This window comes from Prionailurus viverrinus, chromosome E2, assembly GCF_022837055.1.
Source record: "Prionailurus viverrinus isolate Anna chromosome E2, UM_Priviv_1.0, whole genome shotgun sequence".
NCBI lineage: Eukaryota > Metazoa > Chordata > Mammalia > Carnivora > Felidae > Prionailurus > Prionailurus viverrinus.
This window is the reverse complement of record NC_062575.1, coordinates 28,430,567-28,450,955: the sequence shown is the minus strand read 5'-3', so window position 1 is coordinate 28,450,955 and position 20,389 is coordinate 28,430,567. Positions and strand designations below refer to the sequence as shown.

Genomic DNA, 20,389 nt, shown 5'->3' with positions numbered 1-20,389 from the left:
CATGCGGGGTTCAGGGATACATTGATGAACAAGATCCCCCGGGGAAGTGGGGCTTCGAGGGGGAAAGGTTGGGGGGGTCTTTCATGAGGTGGGAGGGATGTGTCTCCCAGATCAAAGGAGAGCTTGTCCGATCCAAACTGTAGGGTCCCGAGGCCCTCCTGGCCTGCTGGCAGCCGGCACTCTGTTCTTCCGTCCTTTTGTTTAATGCTTACTTAGGGCTGGGGTCCCAGGCCAGAATCCAGGGCGGGCGGACGTGGGTAGCCCTGCAGATGGGGGGTTGAGGATGCCCTTTGAATGCTCTCAAGCCCGGTCCAGCTTCCCAGGCAGGTCTGATGTGAGGAACCCTAGTGAGCGGCCAGCCCGGTCCCCCCCTCCCCTGCTGCAGGCCCGAGCCAGCTCCGTTCCTTGGCAACGTCCTGAGGAATCCAGCGGCTGCACGCTGGCTCCCTTCCTTTCCCCTCCCACCGACTGCCTGCGGGGGGCTGGAGGCGGAGGCAGAGGCAGCAAGCCCCATTATAAAAAGCGACAGAGCTCAGGCGGCGAGGGCACGGCACTGAGCTCAGACACCCAGACACCGGCCCTGCCCGGACCCCCGCCCGCCCTCGGCCATGGCTTCACCACCTCTCTCGTGGCTGCTCCGCTTGGCCGCCCTCTGCCATCTGACTGCGCTTCTAGCCGGTGAGTGTGGGGGAGACTGCAGCCCCACTCGTGCCCTTCAGGCCTGACATGGGGTGGGGGGCAGACCCCGCCTGGGTAAGGTCCATAGCCGCTCCTTCCAAAGGGTGTGATACAGGGGGCTGGGCTCCTCCCTGACCCCAGATCCAGGGCTGTCCCTCCCGCTAGAAAGATTTCCAGGCTCGGAGACTGTGCCCGCCTGGCCCAGTGAGCAAGGTAGCTACCGCTCTGGCAGTGACGAGAGGTGGTGTGGACCGCACAAGGGTGCCAGGCACAAAGGGGGTCTTAGGAGGGAGGGGGGCAGGGAAGCCTGAGGAAGTTCCTGCCGGGTGTCTGGGTGGGGGGCCCTGGCTGACAGCGGGCTGGGTCTCTCCCCCCGGGGTTAATGTGTAACTGGCAGCCCCGATTCCTGAGTCGCAGCCGTGGCCGCGGCCCAGGCCATGGTTAGGATTTTCTCCTGCCCTGGTTTTGAGTAGGGGGCCCAGGAACCGTGGAGACCAAGGTCATTGCAGATCAGGGACTGGGCTTGTTGCTGTTGCTCTGCTCTGTAGTCCCTCTGCCCGTATCTTGACCATGATAGCATCCTCCTCCTCCAAGCATAGCTTAGAAAATGCTTTCACCTCCAAATACTTGCTTTCTGGAGCGTAGGACGTGGTAGGGCATGAGGTATGCATCCCACTGACACGACGAAGATGGAGACCCAGGGAGGTCTGAGCCAGACCATCTGGCAGGTTGAGGCTCAGAGAGGCTAGCAGCCTGCCTTGGGACACACAGCAAGTCTGAGGGAATGAGAGCCGTCTCAAGCTGCCAGGACACCTCCATGGAGCAAACTGCCTTTCGAGTCCTTCTATGTGGGGGAAACCAAGAGCAGACCAGGGAGCAGGTGGTGGTGATGGGGGGCATGAGAGGCTAAGTGCTGCTGGCTTCCTGGGCTTGAACCCTAAAGCCAGAGGTGTTTGGAGGCAGTGAGCACTAGAAGACAGGGAATCAGATGGAAGTTGCTTTGCCATGGCCGTGACCCCAAGTGGGGTCTCGCCTTCTTTGGTCCCAGCGACTACACCCTCGAATATAGCTATTGCCTCCTGTGCGGTGAGGCCCAAAGCCTAGGAAGGCATTTTGGAAGCGGGAGGAGCACGGGTGCTGGAGTGAAGGGTTCGTATGGTAAGATAAAGAGGGATCCCAGGTCGGGGTTGGGGGGGACCCTGGACACTCTGTTTATTTCTGCCCTGATCTTGGTCACTGACTTTGCCGGAAGATACACTAATTCAACCCTTCTGAGCCTCAATTTCACTTCTTCCTCCTGGGATTGGGCTAGACTCACCTTGGAGGTCTTCACCCACACTGACGTTTGTGGCTCTGAGAGACCCCCTGGGAGGCCCCACAGGACGAAGGAGTGTATGGCGTGGTCCAGAAGCCAGAGACACCCCAGGGGGTGCTGGGAGCTTTGTGGCTGCAGCTCTGGCTGGTGCGGGGGGGCAGGTGCGTCAGTCCCCAAATGTGGGTTTGCGGGGCTGTGGCAGGAGGGAGGCTCCTCTGCTTTATATAACAAACCTGCAGATACAAGTCAGAGCAGAGAATTTTCTCCCCGAGCACTGACGCATTCACTCCTACTCAAACCCTGACAAGAAAGAGGGGGAAAAAAAAAAACCTGTTTTAAGCTGCCGTAGTCTGTCCCCCGATTAGCTGTGGAGGTGGATGGGGAAGGCACGGGAAGATAAATTCAGACTGTCAGATCCAGGCCCCGGTGGAATTTAAATAAAAATTCCTCTATTTCTTCGTTGGTTCAAATTGTATGTGCCACAGAGTGCTTTCTTGTGAATTTTGTTCATTCATTGAACAAATATTCGTTGGGCATCGACTGGGTGCCAGCCACCGTTGTAGGTGCTGGGGCCACATCAGCGAATAAAACGGCCAAAGATCCCAGTCCTCAGAGTGCTGAACACTCACCGGAGAAGACAGATGATACAAAAAAATAAATCAGTAAACCATTTGGTCTGTTAGAAAGAAAAACATGCTGTGATTTATTCACATTAAAAAAATTTTTTTAATGTTTATTTATTGTGAGAGAGAGCGAGTGGGGGAGGGGGAGAGAGAGAGAGAGGGAGAGAGAGAGAGAATTCTTTTGCACTGCCAGAGCAGAGCCCTACGTGGGGCTCAAACTCAAGAACCATAAGATCATGACCTGAGTTGAAATCGAGTGGACGCTTAACCGACTGAGCCACTCAGGTGCCCCAACAAGCTGTGATTTAAAAAAACATGGAGGGGGGTTGCGGGGGGCGGGGAGGAGGTGTTGAAATTTTAAGTAGGGGTCAGGAGGGACTCCCGGAGAAGTAGTCATCCAGGGAGGTGAGGGAAGATCTTCATGGGTATCTCTTTCAGGCAGTGGTTCTCAATGGGTGATTTGGCACCGCCCCCCCCAGGGGCATTTGGCAATTTCTGAAGACATTTTTGTTTTTACAAATGTCCCCAAATTTCTGGTTGGGGGATGCTCAGAAATCTAGTGGGTAGAGGGCAGGGATGATGCTGAATATCTTACAGTGCACAAGACAGTTCCCACAACAAAGAATTATCTGGTCCGAAATGTCAATGGTGTTGCTGTTGAGTAAACCCCCGGTCCAGATATTTAAAAATCTTCATTCTCATAACCACCCTGTGAAGCAGATATTACCACGCCCATTTTACAGGTAAGGGTACTGAGGCTCAGACAGCCTAAGTGCCTTGTCCAGGACACACACCTGAGCAACGGCTCAAGCCCTGTCTCTATCGCCTCACCCAGAGACCCACAACATTCTTGTCTCCTCCTGCCCGTAAGCCTCTTAGCAGTCCTTGAGGTCCAGCCTACAGGATACCTCCTCCAAGAAGCTTCCCTTGATTACTTGCAGTGGGAAGTGGTCTCTCCCTCATGCAAATCTCAGCACATTTAGGGTATATTCTGGAACATGGTGTTTCCACCTGGTGTTTAAGGCTGTTTAGAACGGGGGGGAGGTCCAGAGGTTGGGAGGAAAACAAGATCTGCCACTAAGCAGCTGTGTGGCCTCGGGCAAGTCATTTAACCTCCCTGATTATCAGCTTCTGCGTCAATTAAATTGAGGTAACAATACTCCCTTTGCAGGGGTGCTGGGAATTAATAAGAGCAGATGTGCCTGTGCTAAGCACAGGGTCCAGTACAGAGTAGAATAAGTCATGATACTTTGTGGGCATGTCTTGGCTGCCCTTCAGGCTGAGACCTCCTGAGGACAGAGACAGGCCTTCAACTCACTGTGCCTCACAACACCCAGCATGGGGCCTGGCAAGAGGGAAAATCAGCATTTGACTGAGAAAACACCGCGAGCTAATAGTGTGGGGTTGAGGCACTCTCTCTAAGCTCAGCACCAGCACCAATGGGAGGAAGGAAGGGCTCAGGGTTAAGAACAAGAGGGCCCAGGTCTTTGTAGATGCTCGAAAGTAATTCAGTAAGTGTTGGCTGAATCAGGAAATGGATGGATAGATGGATGGATGGATGGATGGATGGACGGACGGATGGACAGATGGGGAGGTAGGCGGAGGGGTAAGTAAACTGAGACATTATTTCATTCAATTACTATTTTTTGAATGTCTACTTTGTGCTGGGAAGCACTGTGACACCAAGACTGGCAAGGCCCCTGCCTTCTCAAAACTCATATGACAGTAAATGGCTGGCTGGTTGGAAGAATTATCTCCAATGACAGGAAAGAAAATTTCAGTTCCGAGAAGAAAAGCCTGCTTAGGTTAGTTATACAACCCTTCCCCAGGAACAGAACCTGGCCAAGGGCATTTAGGCACTGTGGCAGAAGGTGGGGACTTTGGGGACAGGCTGACTTTGTGGCTCTTTAAAGCCCCAGGAGTAAGCAGTGGCCTGCCCCATCCTGGGACATAGAGTCGAGGACACAGACTCACAAAACCTACCATATCCCTCCTGCCCACTGGCAGCCTCCCCGTGGCTCTAGGTCACCTGAGGGCACTGTTCCGGGGGTTTTTCAGAGAAGGGCACCTACCAGACCAATCCAGGGGATTGCCTTCCCAGCTCTGTTCAACAGGGTCTATGGAGTATGCAGCCGAGTCATTCCAAAGGCAGGTGATAAGGCAGCAAAGTCGCTTTCACATCCTGGTTCCTCGGAGAGAAAGGGCAGCCTGTGGCTTAGGGACCGGCCACTGGAGTGCTTCCTGCCCACCTCAGGAGCTGCTAGTGCCGCCCCTTGATGGCCCAGGCTAGCGCAGCCCTGCAGATCCTGAACCACCCTTCCACAGTTGGGGTGGGCTGAGGCTACGGGGGAGCGATGGGAGAGGAGGTGGCACATTCTAGAAGGGGTGCATGTGCGTGTGCTTGCACCCGTACTTGGGAAGGCAGAGCCTGTTTGCACATCCATGCCCGTGTAAATACTTGTGCATGAGTAAGGATCAGCTGGGTCCTCCCTGGTTCTGCTGGGCTCTCATTCAGCTCTCCAGACTCCACTGCCCTGGAAGTCCTGGCCTCTAGAATTTTGCAAAACCCTCTGGGGTCTTGCTTCTGCTGCATATGACTTTGACCCAGCTCCGAAACTCAGGCTCTTCCTTATTTTTTACATACCTTTCTTGAGAAGACACCAAGCAGAATAAATGCTGCTGGCGATTTTAGGGCAAGGAGGAAGGAGGAAAGGAAAAGCCATGGAAACAGCTTTTCAAATGTTTACATAAAATATTTGAGCTCTCAACTCTCTGTTGAGTCACCCTCACCCTGTCCTGGGGTTTCTCTCTGGCTACATGCCATCAGCAGGCCATTAGCCATCCCACTGTGCCCCCACCCCACGCACAGCCCCCACCTTCCACCCCTTCTCCTTACTCCTGCTCCCCTGTCTTGCCCAGGGGGCTCCAAATGGCCCCTCGGTTCCCCTTAGCAACTACTCCCACACACTCCTCTTGGGTCTTAATGGCAGAACAAAGGATCCCCTAGCCCCTACTCAGCAGACCCAGCTCCCGGCTTCCTTAGAAGGTGGTTGTACTTGCACATTGAAAATTTTTTATCTATTACACGTGCCTGATCATATGTATGCCTTTATGTGTTTTTTTGGGGTGGTATGTGTGTGCATTCTGTTTGTTGGTGTGTGTGTGTACGTGTGTGTATGTGTCATAGGGTGGGCACATGAGATGTGGTGGAGAGAGGTCTGGGTGTATCTCAGAGGTCATGGAAATCCACGAATATGAATCAGCCTATGAGGGAGGAGTGGGGTGTGTATGCAGGGGGTGGAGGGAGGGTCGGGGGGTTGATAGTTGAGCTGGTGACTTACTGGGGGAAAGGGGGGGGGGTGCGTAGACCCATGGGCCCAGAAGAGATCAGAGCCTGGCCTCACAGGAGAGCCTGTCCCATCACTTGCTGGCTGTGTGACCTCAGGCAGGTCCCTGTCACTCTCCGATTTGTCTCCCTTTCTGTACACTGACCAACGACAGTGACTTAATTTCATTTAAAAATTTTTTATAGCTTTTAAAAAAGTTTTTATTTATTTATTTTGAAAGAGAGAGAGCATGTGGGGGAGGGGCAGAGAGAGAGAGAGAGAGAGAGAGAGAATCCCAAGCAGGCTCCACACCATTAGTGCAGAGCCAGATGTGGGGCTTAAACTCAGGAACCATGAGATCATGACCTGAGCCAAAACCAAGAGATGCTTACCAATTGAGCCACCCAGGCACCCTGGCTGGCAACTTGATTTTTATTTATTTATTTTTTAACATTTATTTTTGACAGAGCACGAGTGGGGGAGAGGCAGAGAGAGAGGGAGACATAGAATCCAAAGCAGGCTCCAGGCTCTGAGCTGTCAGCACAGAGCCCGACATGGGGCCTGAGCTCAGGGACTGCCAGATCATGACCCGGGCCGAAGTGGGCCACCCAACCGACTGAGCCGCCCAGGCGCTCTGCAACTTGATTTTTATTTTTTTATTTTTATTTATTTAAAAAAAATTTTTTTTAATGTTTATTTATTTTTGAGACAGAGAGAGACAGAGCATGAGCAGGGGAGGGGCAGAGAGAGAGGGAGACACAGAATCTGAAACAGGCTCCAGGGTCCGAGCGGTCAGCACAGAGGCGCAGGGCTCGAACTCACGAACTGTGAGATCATGGCCTGAGCCGAAGTCGGACGCTTAACCGACTGAGCCACCCAGGCGCCCAACAACTTGATTTTTAAAATGAACCCTTACTACATGCCAGGCACTAAGAGCTTCATAAGTGAGACTACATCTTTATTAATTTATATAACATCCCTATGAGGTAGACACTATCACTGTCCCTATTGCACAGGTAGGGAAACTGAGGCATAGAGAGGTTTGGCCGGGGATGGGGGACTGAGGTCAAGGGCCTTGAAGACCAGGGTGTGCAGGGCATCGGCTGTGTCCTGGGAGTGGGAAGCCAGATGCCCTTGGACAGTCCTGCTGACTGGGGGGCCTCTGTGGGCTCAGGACAGCACCTCGGTGTGAAGAAATGCAACGTCACCTGCAGCAAGATGACCTCGGAGATCCCTGTGGCTTTACTAGTCCACTACCAACGAAATCAAGAATCCTGCGGCAAGCATGCCATCATGTAGGTACTCGGGCTCTCGGCCTCTACTAATCCCTGTCCACATTCTTCCTCCTCAACCTGGGCTCCCGCCAAGGGCCTCAGCAAATGCCCTTCCTGCTCCTGGCTCCCTGACTCCTCGATGACCTTGATATCTGTGTCCCAAGATAAAAGTGGGGAGTGGCTTCCTGAAAGGCCTTTGGTCTGGAGCAGCCACCAAGGGGTGGTATGTTTTAGGCAGCCCTTGAACCTGCTGGGCAGGTAAAGCACTGTGGTCTCAAGGGCAGGCTCCAGACTCCAACAGATGTGGTGCAAATCCTGGCTTCACCACTGACAGGTTGCGTGGCCCTGCTCACACTCCCTACCCTCTGGGCTTTAGTTTCCTTATCTATAAAACGGGGTAGTTGGGAGGATGAGAGGCGATCATGTAAATAAGCAGCTTGGCAGGGTGCCCAAAAGCCACCAATGGGAAAGGCAGAGATTATTATCTGCACTTGACAGATGAGGAAACAGGATTCCAGTGAGATTTGGGGCAGGGGCCAACCTGAACCAGCCCCCCCATTGGTCCCCCGCCCATCCCGACCGTCGGGACCCTTGGCTGTCTTGGCCGCTTGCTCTCCTGGGGTCCCTCTTGGGTCCTGCCCAGTCACCCAGCCCCAAGACCTTTCCACAGACTGACCTTCGGGCCTGGCGTCAGGAAATGGCCAGCAGGCTCTCAACGTCTAGGCTCAGCTAAAGGAAGTCGTGTCGTTCGCTCCACTGACTGCACAGTTACCACGAGGGGCTGCTGCCTGACCTCTCTGCTCACCTGCCAGGGCTTGCTTCCCCCGGACTCCCCCACAAATTTGCTTCTGTTTTCTAGGTAAAGGGGAAGTAGGCAGCCCCAGGGAGGGGACTGTGGCACCAGGCAGCACCTCGCCTGTGGGGGCCTGCAGGCTTATGCTTGCTTCCTGCACTTCTCTGGTTTCCCAGCGTGCCGGAGCCACGCACGTTCGCGTTACCTCTCTGAGCCTCGGTTTTCTCATCTGTAAAATGGGGATGGGCGTGGTAGCCACCTCTCAGGATGGGTGTGAGGTTGAAACAGGCAAAATGCCTGCTAGCACGGTGGCATGGAGCATGAGCCCCAGGCAGCTCTGAGCTGTGTGCTCGGCAGTTAGCCAGCCAGAGGAAGCTCAAGATTTGGATGGCCCCCGGGGTCCCGACGGGACCACCATATATGTGGCTGTAGCTCACTAAATATGTTTTCAGCCTGAGGATGCACACTAAGAGAGGAGGTAGAGGTCTGGAGGGCAGCCTGTAATTGAGGGAGAGGAGGAAGAGGACATTTAAATCAGCTCCTTCCAGAGAGAGGAGGCCTTACTTACCCAGAGCTCACCAGTCACACACCTGACAGCAGGGAACAGCTGTGGACGGCTCCCCCAGTCAGAAGACTCACAGCCCAGAGTCCCCTGCCTTAATGGTAACGATATTCTTATTAACAGTGGTCCTCTGAGTCTCCCACTCTGAGCCAGGTGCTTTATATCATTTTCTTTTCTTTTTTCTTTCTTTCTTTTTTTTTTTTTTTTTTTTTTTTTACAATGACACAAAAGTGGGGTGGCCAACTTGTCCCAATTTTCTGGGACTTTCACAGAGAAGTTCCAGATCTTGAGGACCCCCCCCCCCGTCCCAGCTTTTGCGGGGAGGTTGGTCACCCCGCAGAAGGTAGGTATGCCCAGAACTCAAGCTGCCCAAGCTAATCAGCTCACAGCTCACAGCTCACAGCTAATACGTGTTGGGGGCAGGATTTCCGGCTGGGTCTGTTCACCTGCAGAGCATTTGCATGATGCCTCTACTCCACATGGCATCTGGGCATCACCAGGCCCCTGTCTTCCTTCCTTGTAGCTTGAGGACCAAACAGAACAAAATCTTCTGTGCTGATCCAAAGGAGAAATGGGTCCAGAAAGCCATGGAACATCTAGAGCGCCAGACTGCTATGCCGGTGCAAAATGGCGGCACGTTCGAGAAGCAAATTGGCGTGGGTGAACCCAGGACCACCCTGGCCGCCAGGGGAATGGACAAGTCTACGGTCACAGAGCCCAAAGCTACCCGGGAAAGCAGTGGCCAGGAGGCACAGAGGGCCTTGGGGACTTCCCCAGAGCTGTCGACAGGAGTGGCTGATTCCTGGGGGACCAGGTTCCCCTCCACTTCAAAGGTTCCAGATGGAGGGCCTCCAGCTGGGTCCCAGAGGACTGAGCTTTTCGACGCCGCTGCCCTCACCACCCCGGCGTCCTGGCAGAGCTCTGCCTACAAACCTGGGTCGGGCCTCTGGGCTGAGGGAAAGGCCTCTGAGGCCCTCCCCACCCAGGCCCCCGCCACCCAGGCCCCCCCCACCCAGGCCCCCCCCACCCAGGCCTCCTCCACCCAGACCCCCTCCACCCAGGCCCCCCCCACCCAGGCCCCCTCTACCCAGACCCTCCTTACCCAGGCCCCCTCCACCCAGACCCTCCCTACCCAGGCCCCCTCTACCCAGGTCCCCACCATTTTACACACAGCCTCAGAGGACCAACCTGTGTGGATCTCTGGCCCCATGCCAGAGAACTCTCTAGGGCCCGTGGAGATGGGTCCCATTTCAGCTCACATGGATGCTCTCAGAGGGTCTGACAGCATGCCCCGTCTCTCCATGGTCCCTGTCTCCTCAGAAAGTGCTCCCAGCAGGGAGCCAGTGGCCTCAGGCAGCTGGACCCCTAAGGCTGAGGAGCCCGTCCATGCCACTGTGGACCCCCAGCGGCTGGAAGTCCTCATTACTCCTGTCCCTGACTCCCAGGCGGCCACCCGGAGGCAGGCAGTAGGGCTGTTGGCCTTCCTCGGCCTCCTCTTCTGCCTGGGGGTGGCCATGTTCGCCTACCAAAGCCTCCAGGGCTGCCCCCGCAAGATGGCAGGGGACATGGTGGACGGGCTTCGCTATGTCCCCCGGAGCTGCGGCAGTAACTCATACGTCCTGGTGCCCGTGTGAGCTGCCCACCTGCCTGCGTCCAGTTGTTCAACTCAGACAGCTGCCTGGGGTCCCCCATCCTTATATCCACCCTCCCCCAAGGCCTGACCTGAGCTGGGATGATCAGAGCAAGGACGCAGGATCTTTTGCAAGGAACTGCTCCCAGCTCCCGGGCACGCCCCAGGAGGCCGCTCCTCACCTTTGTTGACCTACCCGGGACAGGAGTGGTGGCCTTTGCAACTCACTCCCGTGTCCCCAAGTCAGGAAACTTCTGCTGCTGGCTGGTTAGAGGTTCCCTTTGACACAGTCCCAGACCCAGTAAACAATTATTTATTGAACAAACGCCCGGCCCCTCTGGTTCCCATGCCCACACATTACCACGGTCATCCCATCTCACGAATGAGCCTCAGGCCAGGCCCCTCCTGCCCCACTCCCTCAGACCTCATCGTGTCTCTTGGTCCCGCTGCAGTCGCCAGTCACCCCGGCTACCTGCGGTGCTATCTCCCCCATCCCCTGTACAGAGCCCACACCCAGCCGGGGACCCGTCTTCTCTTGCATGAGGCTAGTGTGGCGTTTCCTGGGACTGCCCCCAGGAAGGCTCTGCCCTCGGTTAGGCATTGTGGGAAGGGGAGACCAAGTGACCTGGTGGCTTTGATTTGTGTTTCTTCTCAGTCGATGCTGTGCAGAGGAGGGACGTTGACTTTGAGCGTGAAAGCTGGGGTTCTAGTCCCGGGCCCATCACCAACCCAGCAAGGCATCCGTACCTCTGGTTTTCCATCTGGGGAAGGAAAGAGTCATGGCAAATGTGTGACAGTAACCTGTCCTGACGGGCCTCACTCACTGGTCCAGAGACCCCCCTTTTCCCAGACCCTGGGTGTGGCCTCACAACAGAACACCTCAGCCGGTCTTCACCCACCGGGGAGCCCGGCACGCTGCTGGGCTCTGAGACTGGGAGCGGTGCCAGAGAGAGATCTGATAGCTCAGGTCCTGCTCTGTGGGAGGGAGTCAGCTCTGTGGGCCCCCTGAGGGGACCGGGCTGGCGTATGTGAGGGGCAGGCCCCTGCCTGGCTTTGAGAACAGCCCTCCCAGGGTCACCAGGCTTGGAGGGACACCCGGACAAGCCCAAGTGATGTGTGACAGGCTGAAGAGGAGTGGAGGCCTGCGGGCTCCCCGGGGGGCTGAGGCGCTCAGGAAAAGGAAGGGGGAGGCTGCAGGGGGCAGCCGCTGGCCTGTGTGAGGGACTTGGGCCCTGCGTTTGCCGTTTCTGCAGCCTGGAGTCCTCTTCTGCCTCTCTCACTCCCTAACAACACTGCTGTCCTCCGGTCCGGGTCTTCCCTCACCCTCCAGCCCACCACAGGCAGGGCCAGGATTGCAAGGACATTTTCCATGGGATCAGAGTCCACCGCTGAAACCTGAGGTTCCGTGTTTACCTCTGAAAGACTCCGTCCTGTGGGGAGGGAAGCTGTGGGCACCAAGTCAGGGGTTCCCTTTTTGGGTGCTGAGGACTCAGGCAGGCCTGACAGGGCCTGCGGGCCTCACCCCTCAGAGTCCCCAGGGGCAGCTCTCCCCCTCCCTCTGTCCCTGACGGTGACCCTTGCCCCCCACCTGGGGAGCCTCCCATGGGCCAGGCTTCCCCCAGGTGTGGGTGACACTCTACTTGGCAGACAGATGCTCAGAGGAAGCAGACACAGCTCTGGCCCACAGAGAGGGGCCCTCCTGCACCGCCTGCTGCACATGACCTGGGATGTTGGGGCCTGGCTCTAGTGGGGGGCACTCTGATGGCTTGGAGGGCGGACAGCAGGTCTAAATGCACTTTTTTGGGCTCCTCCAGGTTTGGAGAGCCCTCAAGGAGTGGAGCGCCCATGATGGGGCTCCCTACTTTTGTGAGGAGACAGCTGGGAGCGGCTAGTTCCCCTTCCACAGACTTGATTAGTCCCCCTCCCCCCAAGCAGGACATGGGCAAGGACAATTGGCGGGGGGGGGGGGGGGGGACTTTGGAAGGAGTTGGTTGATCCTTTGCTTTTCCAACCCTATCACCAATGTCTGTGCCATTTTGTATTTTACTAATAAAATTGAAAAGTCTTGTGAATCGAATAAAGTAACTTGCTCTAGGGCAGGCTCAGCAACCAAACCTCAGGAGCAATGGCATAAAGGAGGGGCCTAGGATCTCTGGGTCCAGCCCGCCTGGGGTGGAGGAGGAGTCCTTTACAGTCAGCAGGAGAAGCAGCACTAGGGATAGGGGTGAGGAGGGTTGAGTCCCTGGCCTGGCTTTGTTCTGCTCCGCTGTGTGACTTTGGGCAGTGCCTTCACCTCTCTGGGCCTGTTAAACATCAGGCCTGAGACTTCTCCTAGTGGCTCCCTTCCCTGGCAGGAATCAGAATCTCTTATGAAGCCACTCCTGTGCTTCCCCATGCCTACTAAACCTCCATCTCCGGGGCCTTAGTAGCACCATTAGTGATCCGGTCATCCATGGGAGCACAGTGGGCCACATTTTCTTCTTGGCTACTTTGACTCATTGCTGGTCCAGATAAAGATCAAAAAGAGATTACTTCCCAAAGGACTTGGGTGTTCACAGATAGGACCCAAACACAAACCTGGTGGCCCCTAAGCCGTCCAATGTCCCAGGGTGGCATCGTAAGAGCTGCTATGTACAGTTGTGTAGATTGGGAACTGCACAAGTTTCTACAGATCAAGTCCAGCCTATTATTACACAATATTTCATGGATCCTGAGATGCACATTTTTTTTGCATTGTGACATCTTTGGAATTGGGATTTGTCCTCCAATCCATGGCTTGTCATAGTTTAATTGACAGGTCTTTTTTTTGTTTATTAGTAGTTTACTAAATATCAAAGTGCCCTACAGCCAATGGCATTTTAGATTAGATATCTACACGGTGTTTTTAAAAATTAGAGGCAGTATGTAAAAATCAGGAAATTACACACACAAACCTATTCTTCTGTGTTCTGTCGGGTGACTCAGAAGGTCTGGCCCTACCACGACATCAGTGGGTCAGTCCCCAGCAGCAGCTTCCTCTTGAGAAGGGGCAGGCCAGGGTGAGACCCCCAGTTCTCTAGCATCCCCTAACTGCTTAGTGCTCTTGGAGCTTGTGACCATGTCAAGCACCGTTTTTCATCACCCTTCTCTTGTTTATCTTAGAGCAAGGATATTTTTGTCCAAGCCCAAGTCTGCACCGAAATTGGGACAAGGTCATGATGGGCACATGACTTTTCTTATACCCTGCTGCCTTCCTCCTTCATTTTCCTACCTTGCCAAACCCCACAGACACGTGGGTGTGAGGGTCCTGTGTGAATCTGAGGTTGCTGCCTCTGTGCAAGCTGCCCATCCTAGTACGTCCCTTAGCAGCGAGCCACAGCTCTGCCCGAGCCCCCTCAAACTCATTTCCTCCTGCTTTTGCCCATTCCACACCCAAGGAGGAGCTCAGAGGCAAGGTCACAAGCCTCCAGCCTCTCGAACCCCATCCTTTCGGCAACATGGAACATGACCAGAGGCTTTGCAATTTGTTTTGTTTTTTAATCACATTGTTAGGTAAGGTTTAAACTCCTCTTGCTCCAGAAGAGGATGGAGAGTGGGAGAGACCTGAATTCTGGCTCAGTCCGGAGCAGTTCCCTGGGGATCCTGGAGCATTCGGTTTTCTTTCACTTAGAGGGCTACACTTCACACGTGGTGCCCAAATTCACTCAGAGTTGGAAGGAGACTCAGAGGCCTCTCAAATATCTGACAGGGCTGTGGGGTCTCTGAGACGTCATCAGATAATAAAAGCCACTGTTTGTTTAGTGTTTACCCGTGCCAGGCAGTGTACTAAGTTCTTTGCATACAATGTGCCCATCTTGCAGTTGAGAAAAGGAAGGCTCTCCAAGCCCAAGGTTAAGTGGCAGAGATGGGGGTCTGTCCTGCAGTCTTTCTCCAGGACTTGAATGTTAGTCTTTGTTTCTGAAAGTATGAGCCATCGATTCTTTTTATTTTTTTAACATTAAAAAAATGTTTATTTATTTAGCAAGAGTCAGTGGGGGAGGGGCAGAGAGAGAGAAGGTGAGAGAGCATCCCAAGCAGGCTCCACGGCTGTCAGCGCAGAGCCGGGCGTGGGTCTCCAACTCATTAACAGTGAGATCATGACCCGAGCTGAAATCAAGAGTTGGACTCTTAACTGACTGAGCTACCCAGGCGTCCCTGAACCACGGATTCTTAAAAGTACAGACACCAGGCCCCCACTTCAGAGCCACTGGATCCAGACTCCAGGGATGAAAGCACCTTTAAGCTGCTGTCCTTACCCCTTCCTCTCCTGCCTGCCCCCCTCCGCCCTGCACTGCCCTCCGAGTTAGAGATTTGGCACCAAGCCCAAGTTTTGGAGACCCCCCCCTTCCCTGCCCCCATCCCTGTCCAAGGCCCGCCCACTCCATCCCCCACCGAGGCTTGCAGGGTCCTGTGGGCAGTAGCCACTAACAGCCTTCCCACTCTCTGCCCTTTGCCGTTAGTCCCTTCCCTCCCCTGTGTCCTCTGTACATTCCCTAAATGGGTGAGGCCAGGCAGAAAAATAAAGAAATGAATGGCTGGGAATTTCCAGGGTGAGGCTGAATAGGCTCCTGGGAGCTGTGCGTGCGTGTGTGTGTGTGTGTGTGTGTGTACCCATGCCCTGTTGTCCTACGTGTACAAGAGCTCAGGAGACCACCTGTGTCCCATTCACTTCTGCTCAGTCATGTGCTTTCCCGGACAAAGAATGTTTCAGCCGCTGGGATTTAAGAAAAGATCTGGTGCCAGGCTAGCTTTCTTAAACTGACTGCAAACTTCCGTGGTTGGACCCATGAGAGATCTCCTTGATCTCACCACATTGGTGGAAGCGATGCCCCTCTCTTAAATTCAAGGAATCTCTTGCCCGCAAAGGACAGGACAGAATTATTTGTAATGAGCAGTTTTTTTTTTTTTTTTTTTTTTTTTTTTTTTTTTTACCAATACAGGAGCAGAATACAGCATGGAGATTTCTGGCTACGTAACTTGGGGCAAGTTGCTTAACCTCTCTGGGCCTCAGTTTTCTCCATTGCACATAGTGAGCTCTCGGTAATAGAACCTATGATCATGCAACGGATGTTTCCAAAGGGTTTGAAACATCCTAGTTCTATTCACTTTGGTTACTGGATACCCAAACAAGACTGTGGAATCATAAGTATTAAGAAAGGCAGCCTTCTTGGTTTTCAGCTAAAGCAGGGTAAAGAAATGTTATGGTGCCATTATGCAGCTGTTCAAGTTGATGTAACTTTTTTTCTATACATTGCTTTTGAAACTGACAAGGTCAAAACTCCTGAATCCCAACTAAATTGATACCAGAGGAGCAAGAGGCCTGAATCTCAGACTTAAAAAGAGAAGTTTGTTAGTTTCAAGTCCTGGGAGACTGCAATAGTCAGTCTCCTTGCCTATTTCTGGCTTGCTACCCCTTGGGCATGTGGGAGGGCTGCTCTTCCCACCCCCTTGGGGTTTAGGAGGGCCAAAAGAGCAGTTTGGGCCAGTGAACTAGGGGGTGGAAGTAACGTATATCACAAGATTCACATATTGAATTTCTGATGAGAGACCCTTAAGAACTTTCAGTCCTTCTGGCTCAGCACCTGGCAACATTCCAGAAAATGATCGCTTCATTACCTTGGGTCTCAGAGCGATGATGGCTCCGGAGTCTCCAGCCACAGAAAAAACTCCCACTGATCTCTGCAGAAGAAACAACCCTTTCTGACTTTGAGCCAGGGAAAAGTTATTGCAACATAACCTAGCTCATCCAGATGGGTACAGCAATGAAGAAAAAGAAGTATGTTATAGGGATGATTTGTCAATAATCTCACGATGGTGTTAAAGGCTTGAAACATTCATTTCAGGGGAATAAATAGGCTTTCTGCTATCTAGGTCTCTACTCTTCCTTTGCTTTCTTTGCAGATGGGGTGGTCAACAGTATCCTGCCAGCTGTCTGGATTTGTCTGGAATTCTCACTAAGTGGAGTTGGGAAGAAGGGTTTTGTAGTTTCCCCGAGATATGTTGATGCTTGGGAGTTCTAATGGCTCAGATGTGCTGGTGATCATGTCAGCAGACAAGGAAGTAGATGGAGATAGCACTAACATTACTGAGTACCAGCTGTTTGCCAGATGATCTGGATCAGCCAGTCTTTCATGGACCTCCTAAGGCCAAAAGCCCAACCAGGGTAACCCGGGCCTGTTGGCATAGGACTCGGGCTCTTTTGCACAGTCCTAAGGGCCAAGGCCATGATTGATGTCTTTTGTCTTCCTGGAGGATTTCAGTTGACACACTGACTCCAGCCCCGTCTCTTTTGCTGCTCTTCCCTCCATCTTGCTTACCCCGCCACCAACAACACCTTTGGCCACACATTTTTTTATATCCCTAGGTCACACTTCTCTCGCGTGCCTCTGAGCCATTGTACTGGCTATTCCCCCTGCTTGGAATAACATTCCCCTTCACTGTTCCTCTGGCAACTCTTACTCATCCTTTGGTTTCAGCTTAGATGTCGCTTCCTCCAGGAGGCCTTCTCTGACTTCTTAGCTTCACGAAGCTTCCCTGCTACAGGTCCTCACTGTGCCTGCACCCATAGTAACCCTCACATGACCTGGCTGTGCCTTCTTGTTTCACTGAGCTTCTGTAAGAGCCATGAGGCCGAACATCTGTGTGTCTTGCTCCCTTTTGTGCCCCAGTGACCAACCACAGGTCTTGGAAGAAGTGAAAGAGGGGAAGGGCCAGCTCCCACCACCATCCACGTTCCAGTGGCGCTTTCTGACCTGCTGCTGGTACCACATGCCTTTCTGATTTATGGAAAGCCACCCAGCCATGTGGGGAGCTGCATTTCAAGGCACTTCCTGGCAAAAAAAACAAAATCTAATTGCCTCAAAGAGATGTCAGAGACTGAGAGGGGCCATCTGTGAAGGTGTGTCCAAGTCACTCTTGAACCCCCGTGACCCTCCACCATCACATCTTGGTCAAGAAATTGCTCCCCGGGCCCAGCCAGGACAACCAGGAGGCCTGAACTGGGTCAAGGCCCTGACTGTCTCCCAAATTCTCCAGAGGAGCGAGCAGGGAAGGGTAGAGTCTAGCAGCCTTGGGATCTCCGGAGTCTGAGAGGGGGAGCGTCTGCCCCCCTAGACATCTTCCTGGGTCCCCCCTTCTCCTCCCCACCCCCTGCTTCTCATCTGTACCTGTGCAGCCTGTTTTCCAGTTTTTATGTGTGGTCATGAGCATCATCAGATTGATGGAATTGGAGTCCCGTGCACATGAGCGCTGAGATGCCAGGTAGACAGCTTAGGGTCCCCAAGGTGTCAGGGGCAGAAGCAGTGCGTCCCTGCAGGGAAGCAAGGGCAGAGGAGGAGTCATTCAATTATTTCCAGAGATGGATAAGACACTAGCCTTCCCCTTGTGGGGTTCACTGTCCCAATCACACACCGCTGTGAGCCTTTGAAGGAACTTTCTCATATAGTCCTTGCCCCAGCTCTAACATGGGTCCTACTAATATGAGCCCCATTTTCTAGATGGAAGTGCCAAGGCACAGAGAGAGTGAGGAATTTACCCAAAGTCACATAGCTAGTAAGTGACTAGGCCAGCAGGCAGTCCCTCTCTAGCGACCCCACTTAAAAAAAAAAAAAAAAAAAAAAGCAAATTGTGGTCTGGTACAGTCATTGTATGGAATTGCATAACTGGTGAAAAAGAAATAAACACACTGGTTCCTGTCAACACACATGACTCTCAGGTTCAATACTGCAAGATGTGAAAGGACAGATACTATATGGTAATATTAATATAAAGCTTAAAAAACTGTATCAACAATGCCATACATTGTTTAAGGACACACAGGCATGTGTTAGGAAAATGAAGAAATGCTTGGGACTAATGGACGCCCAGTTCAGTTTCTGCTAGTCTGTAGAGGGAAAGAATAGGAGAGGCACAAAGGGCCTCAGTGATGGTAATATTTATCTCTGAACCCAGTGGTGGGGACCTGTGGGTGCCCCAGCCAGAGCCTCTCCCCTTCAGCTGCTTTTATTTCTGACAGTCTGGAGCCCCTGTGGGGGCAGGAGGGAGCTGCCCCTGGGACTTGCCTGAGGTCAACACCTTTGCTGGGCTTCAGTCCGTTCCCTGCCTCCATCCCCCCTGCTCTTCCCCGCCTCCCCTGGGAGCACAACCTTAATGAACCCAACCTCAGACAATGGACACAGCCAATCACCATGCTCCCCAGCCTGCAGCCCACATTGGGGTCTGGAATGAGGAGTTGCTGACTGGGGGAGGAGAGCGAAAAGGACTTCAAGCAGTAGAATGGGAAACCAACGGGAAAGACAGCTCCCTAAGAAGGCCTACACATTGAACGTGACACCAATAAGAACACCAAATTATTTTGGGAGCTAGGTTAGACAGTTTCGTTTCATTGAGGGAAAAAGAAGCAACGAGTCCTGAGAACTGTAAGAAGCCCAGGCAAAGCAGGAAGAAGGGAGGACCCTATGTTAAGCCAAGTGGGATTGAGGAGAGAGCGTCTGTCTGTGGAAGGGCAAGTCACAGCCTGTTCTGGCCTGGCCCAGAGGGCTGCTGAAGTGCCTGCTTCTTTCTAGAAAGAGAACAGGACCTCATTCTCTTCTAGAGGCACATGCTTTCCAGGTCTGGACTTTGCTCAGAAGTGGCCACACCCTTCCACACCCTCAGCTCTCCCTGGATGAGCCAGGATCCAGGTAGGACTGTGCCATGAATCACATGGCCAAATGCTGCTGGTCTTTCCCCTGCTGGCTTATTTGCAGTGGCTGAGATTGGACAGGAAGGCAGGGAGATCCTTCACCTTTCAAAGGGGCCAGATCCACCAAGATCCATAGAAAAGGTGCCTTCCAGAATGTGTGTTCTTCCCGGAGGCTGGGCTCTTGGCGCTGACCCTGGTGCTGAACAAACCTTCCTTGAGAGCAGAGAGGGTCCCATTTAGTGGGAAAGATTCCCCCCTCCCCCTCCCCAGGCAGCCTGCCAGGTTCAGAGAAGGCTGCAGCAGGCCTCTAGCTTCTACAGGAAGGGTCCATCATTGCACCCTGAGGGGTGAGCCTTGAACTGGTCACTTGGCTGCACAGCCCTGGATTGTGCCAGTGCTGTCTGGAGACCAAAACTTTGCCTGTGAGATAACTTGGAACCAGGGACAAAGTTTCCCTGGAAAGAGAGGGTTGGACTCGAGCAGTGAATGAAAGTAATTGATTTACAGGGCTGAGGGAGGAGCCCAGATGGAGAGCTGAGGCCCAGGCACAAGAGAGATTGAGACAAGTCCATAGTAAGAGCAAGACTCCATTGAGAAGTGTTTATGTACTTGGCTTTGGGAATAATAGCAGCCATTTATCCATTCACTGGATTCAACAAGTATGTATTGAGGGCCTACCACGTGCCGTGGGATATACTTCACTGCATAAAAGAGAAAGAGCTTCTGTCCTATGGTACTTACATTCCAGTGGGGATGTCAGGGGGAGACAGGCAACAAACAGCAGGTGTAACAAGTAAGTCAATGGTGTAGTGATTGGGGGTGGTAAGTGCTGGAGACGGGGGGAAGAGAAAGAAAGAAAGAAAGAAAGAAAGAAAGAGAAAAAGGAAAGAAAGGAAAAGCAAGCAAGCAAGCAGAGAAAGAGGTGGGGTAGGTTGCAATTTTAAATAGGGTAGGCCTCATTGAAAGGTGACATTTAAACAAAGATTGAAGGAGGTGAAGGAGTGAGTCATGCATGCATGTGGGGAAGAATATTCTAGGCTGAAAGAACAGTGGAAGTATCCTAAGGAGGGAGAGTGTCGGGCACGTTTGGAACATGAAGGCGGCCAGCGAGGCCAGAGCGCGGAAAGCAAGGTGGGGCCTCGTGGCTGCTGTAGGCTCTTTGGCTTTTCCTCTGAGTGTAGGGGAGAGCCTGGGGGATGGTCTGAGTGGAGGAGATTCACATTCCTGTGACTACTGTGCTGAGAATAGAGCATAGCAGGCAAGGGTGGAGGCAGGGACACCGCCAGGAGCCAGTGTAGGGATCCAGGGGAGGGATGGTGGGCTCCGGATGAATTCTGAAGGCAGAGCCAGGAGATCGGCTGACAGATGGGAAGTAGGGGGTGAGAGGGAAGAGGCGTCAGGATGGTGCGCAGGATTCTGGTCCAAGTAACGGGAAGGCAGGGGCTGGCAAGGAACAGGGGGGAGCACGTGTGGGGGTGGATGGGAAT

General features: G+C 53.4%; 1 protein-coding gene across 1 annotated transcript; it reads left to right on the top strand.

Moving 5' to 3' along the window:
• The first annotated feature begins 478 nt into the window (after nucleotides 1-478).
• On the top strand, nucleotides 479-12,273 carry CX3CL1 (C-X3-C motif chemokine ligand 1). The gene is made up of 3 exons (XM_047836649.1): nucleotides 479-678; nucleotides 7,117-7,237; nucleotides 9,095-12,273. Exons 1-3 carry the CDS (start codon nucleotides 609-611, stop codon nucleotides 10,203-10,205), a joined length of 1,302 nt encoding a protein of 433 aa, XP_047692605.1. The 5' UTR covers nucleotides 479-608; the 3' UTR covers nucleotides 10,206-12,273.
• Nucleotides 12,274-20,389: the final 8,116 nt, after the last annotated feature.

Coding starts and splice junctions, on each gene's coding strand:
- CX3CL1 (XM_047836649.1), top strand. CDS start 609: ATGGCTTCACCACCTCTCTCGTGGCTGCTCCGCTTGGCCGCCCTCTGC. Junction 679..7,116: donor TCTGACTGCGCTTCTAGCCG/GTGAGTGTGGGG, acceptor CTGTGGGCTCAG/GACAGCACCTCGGTGTGAAG. Junction 7,238..9,094: donor TGCGGCAAGCATGCCATCAT/GTAGGTACTCGG, acceptor CCTTCCTTGTAG/CTTGAGGACCAAACAGAACA.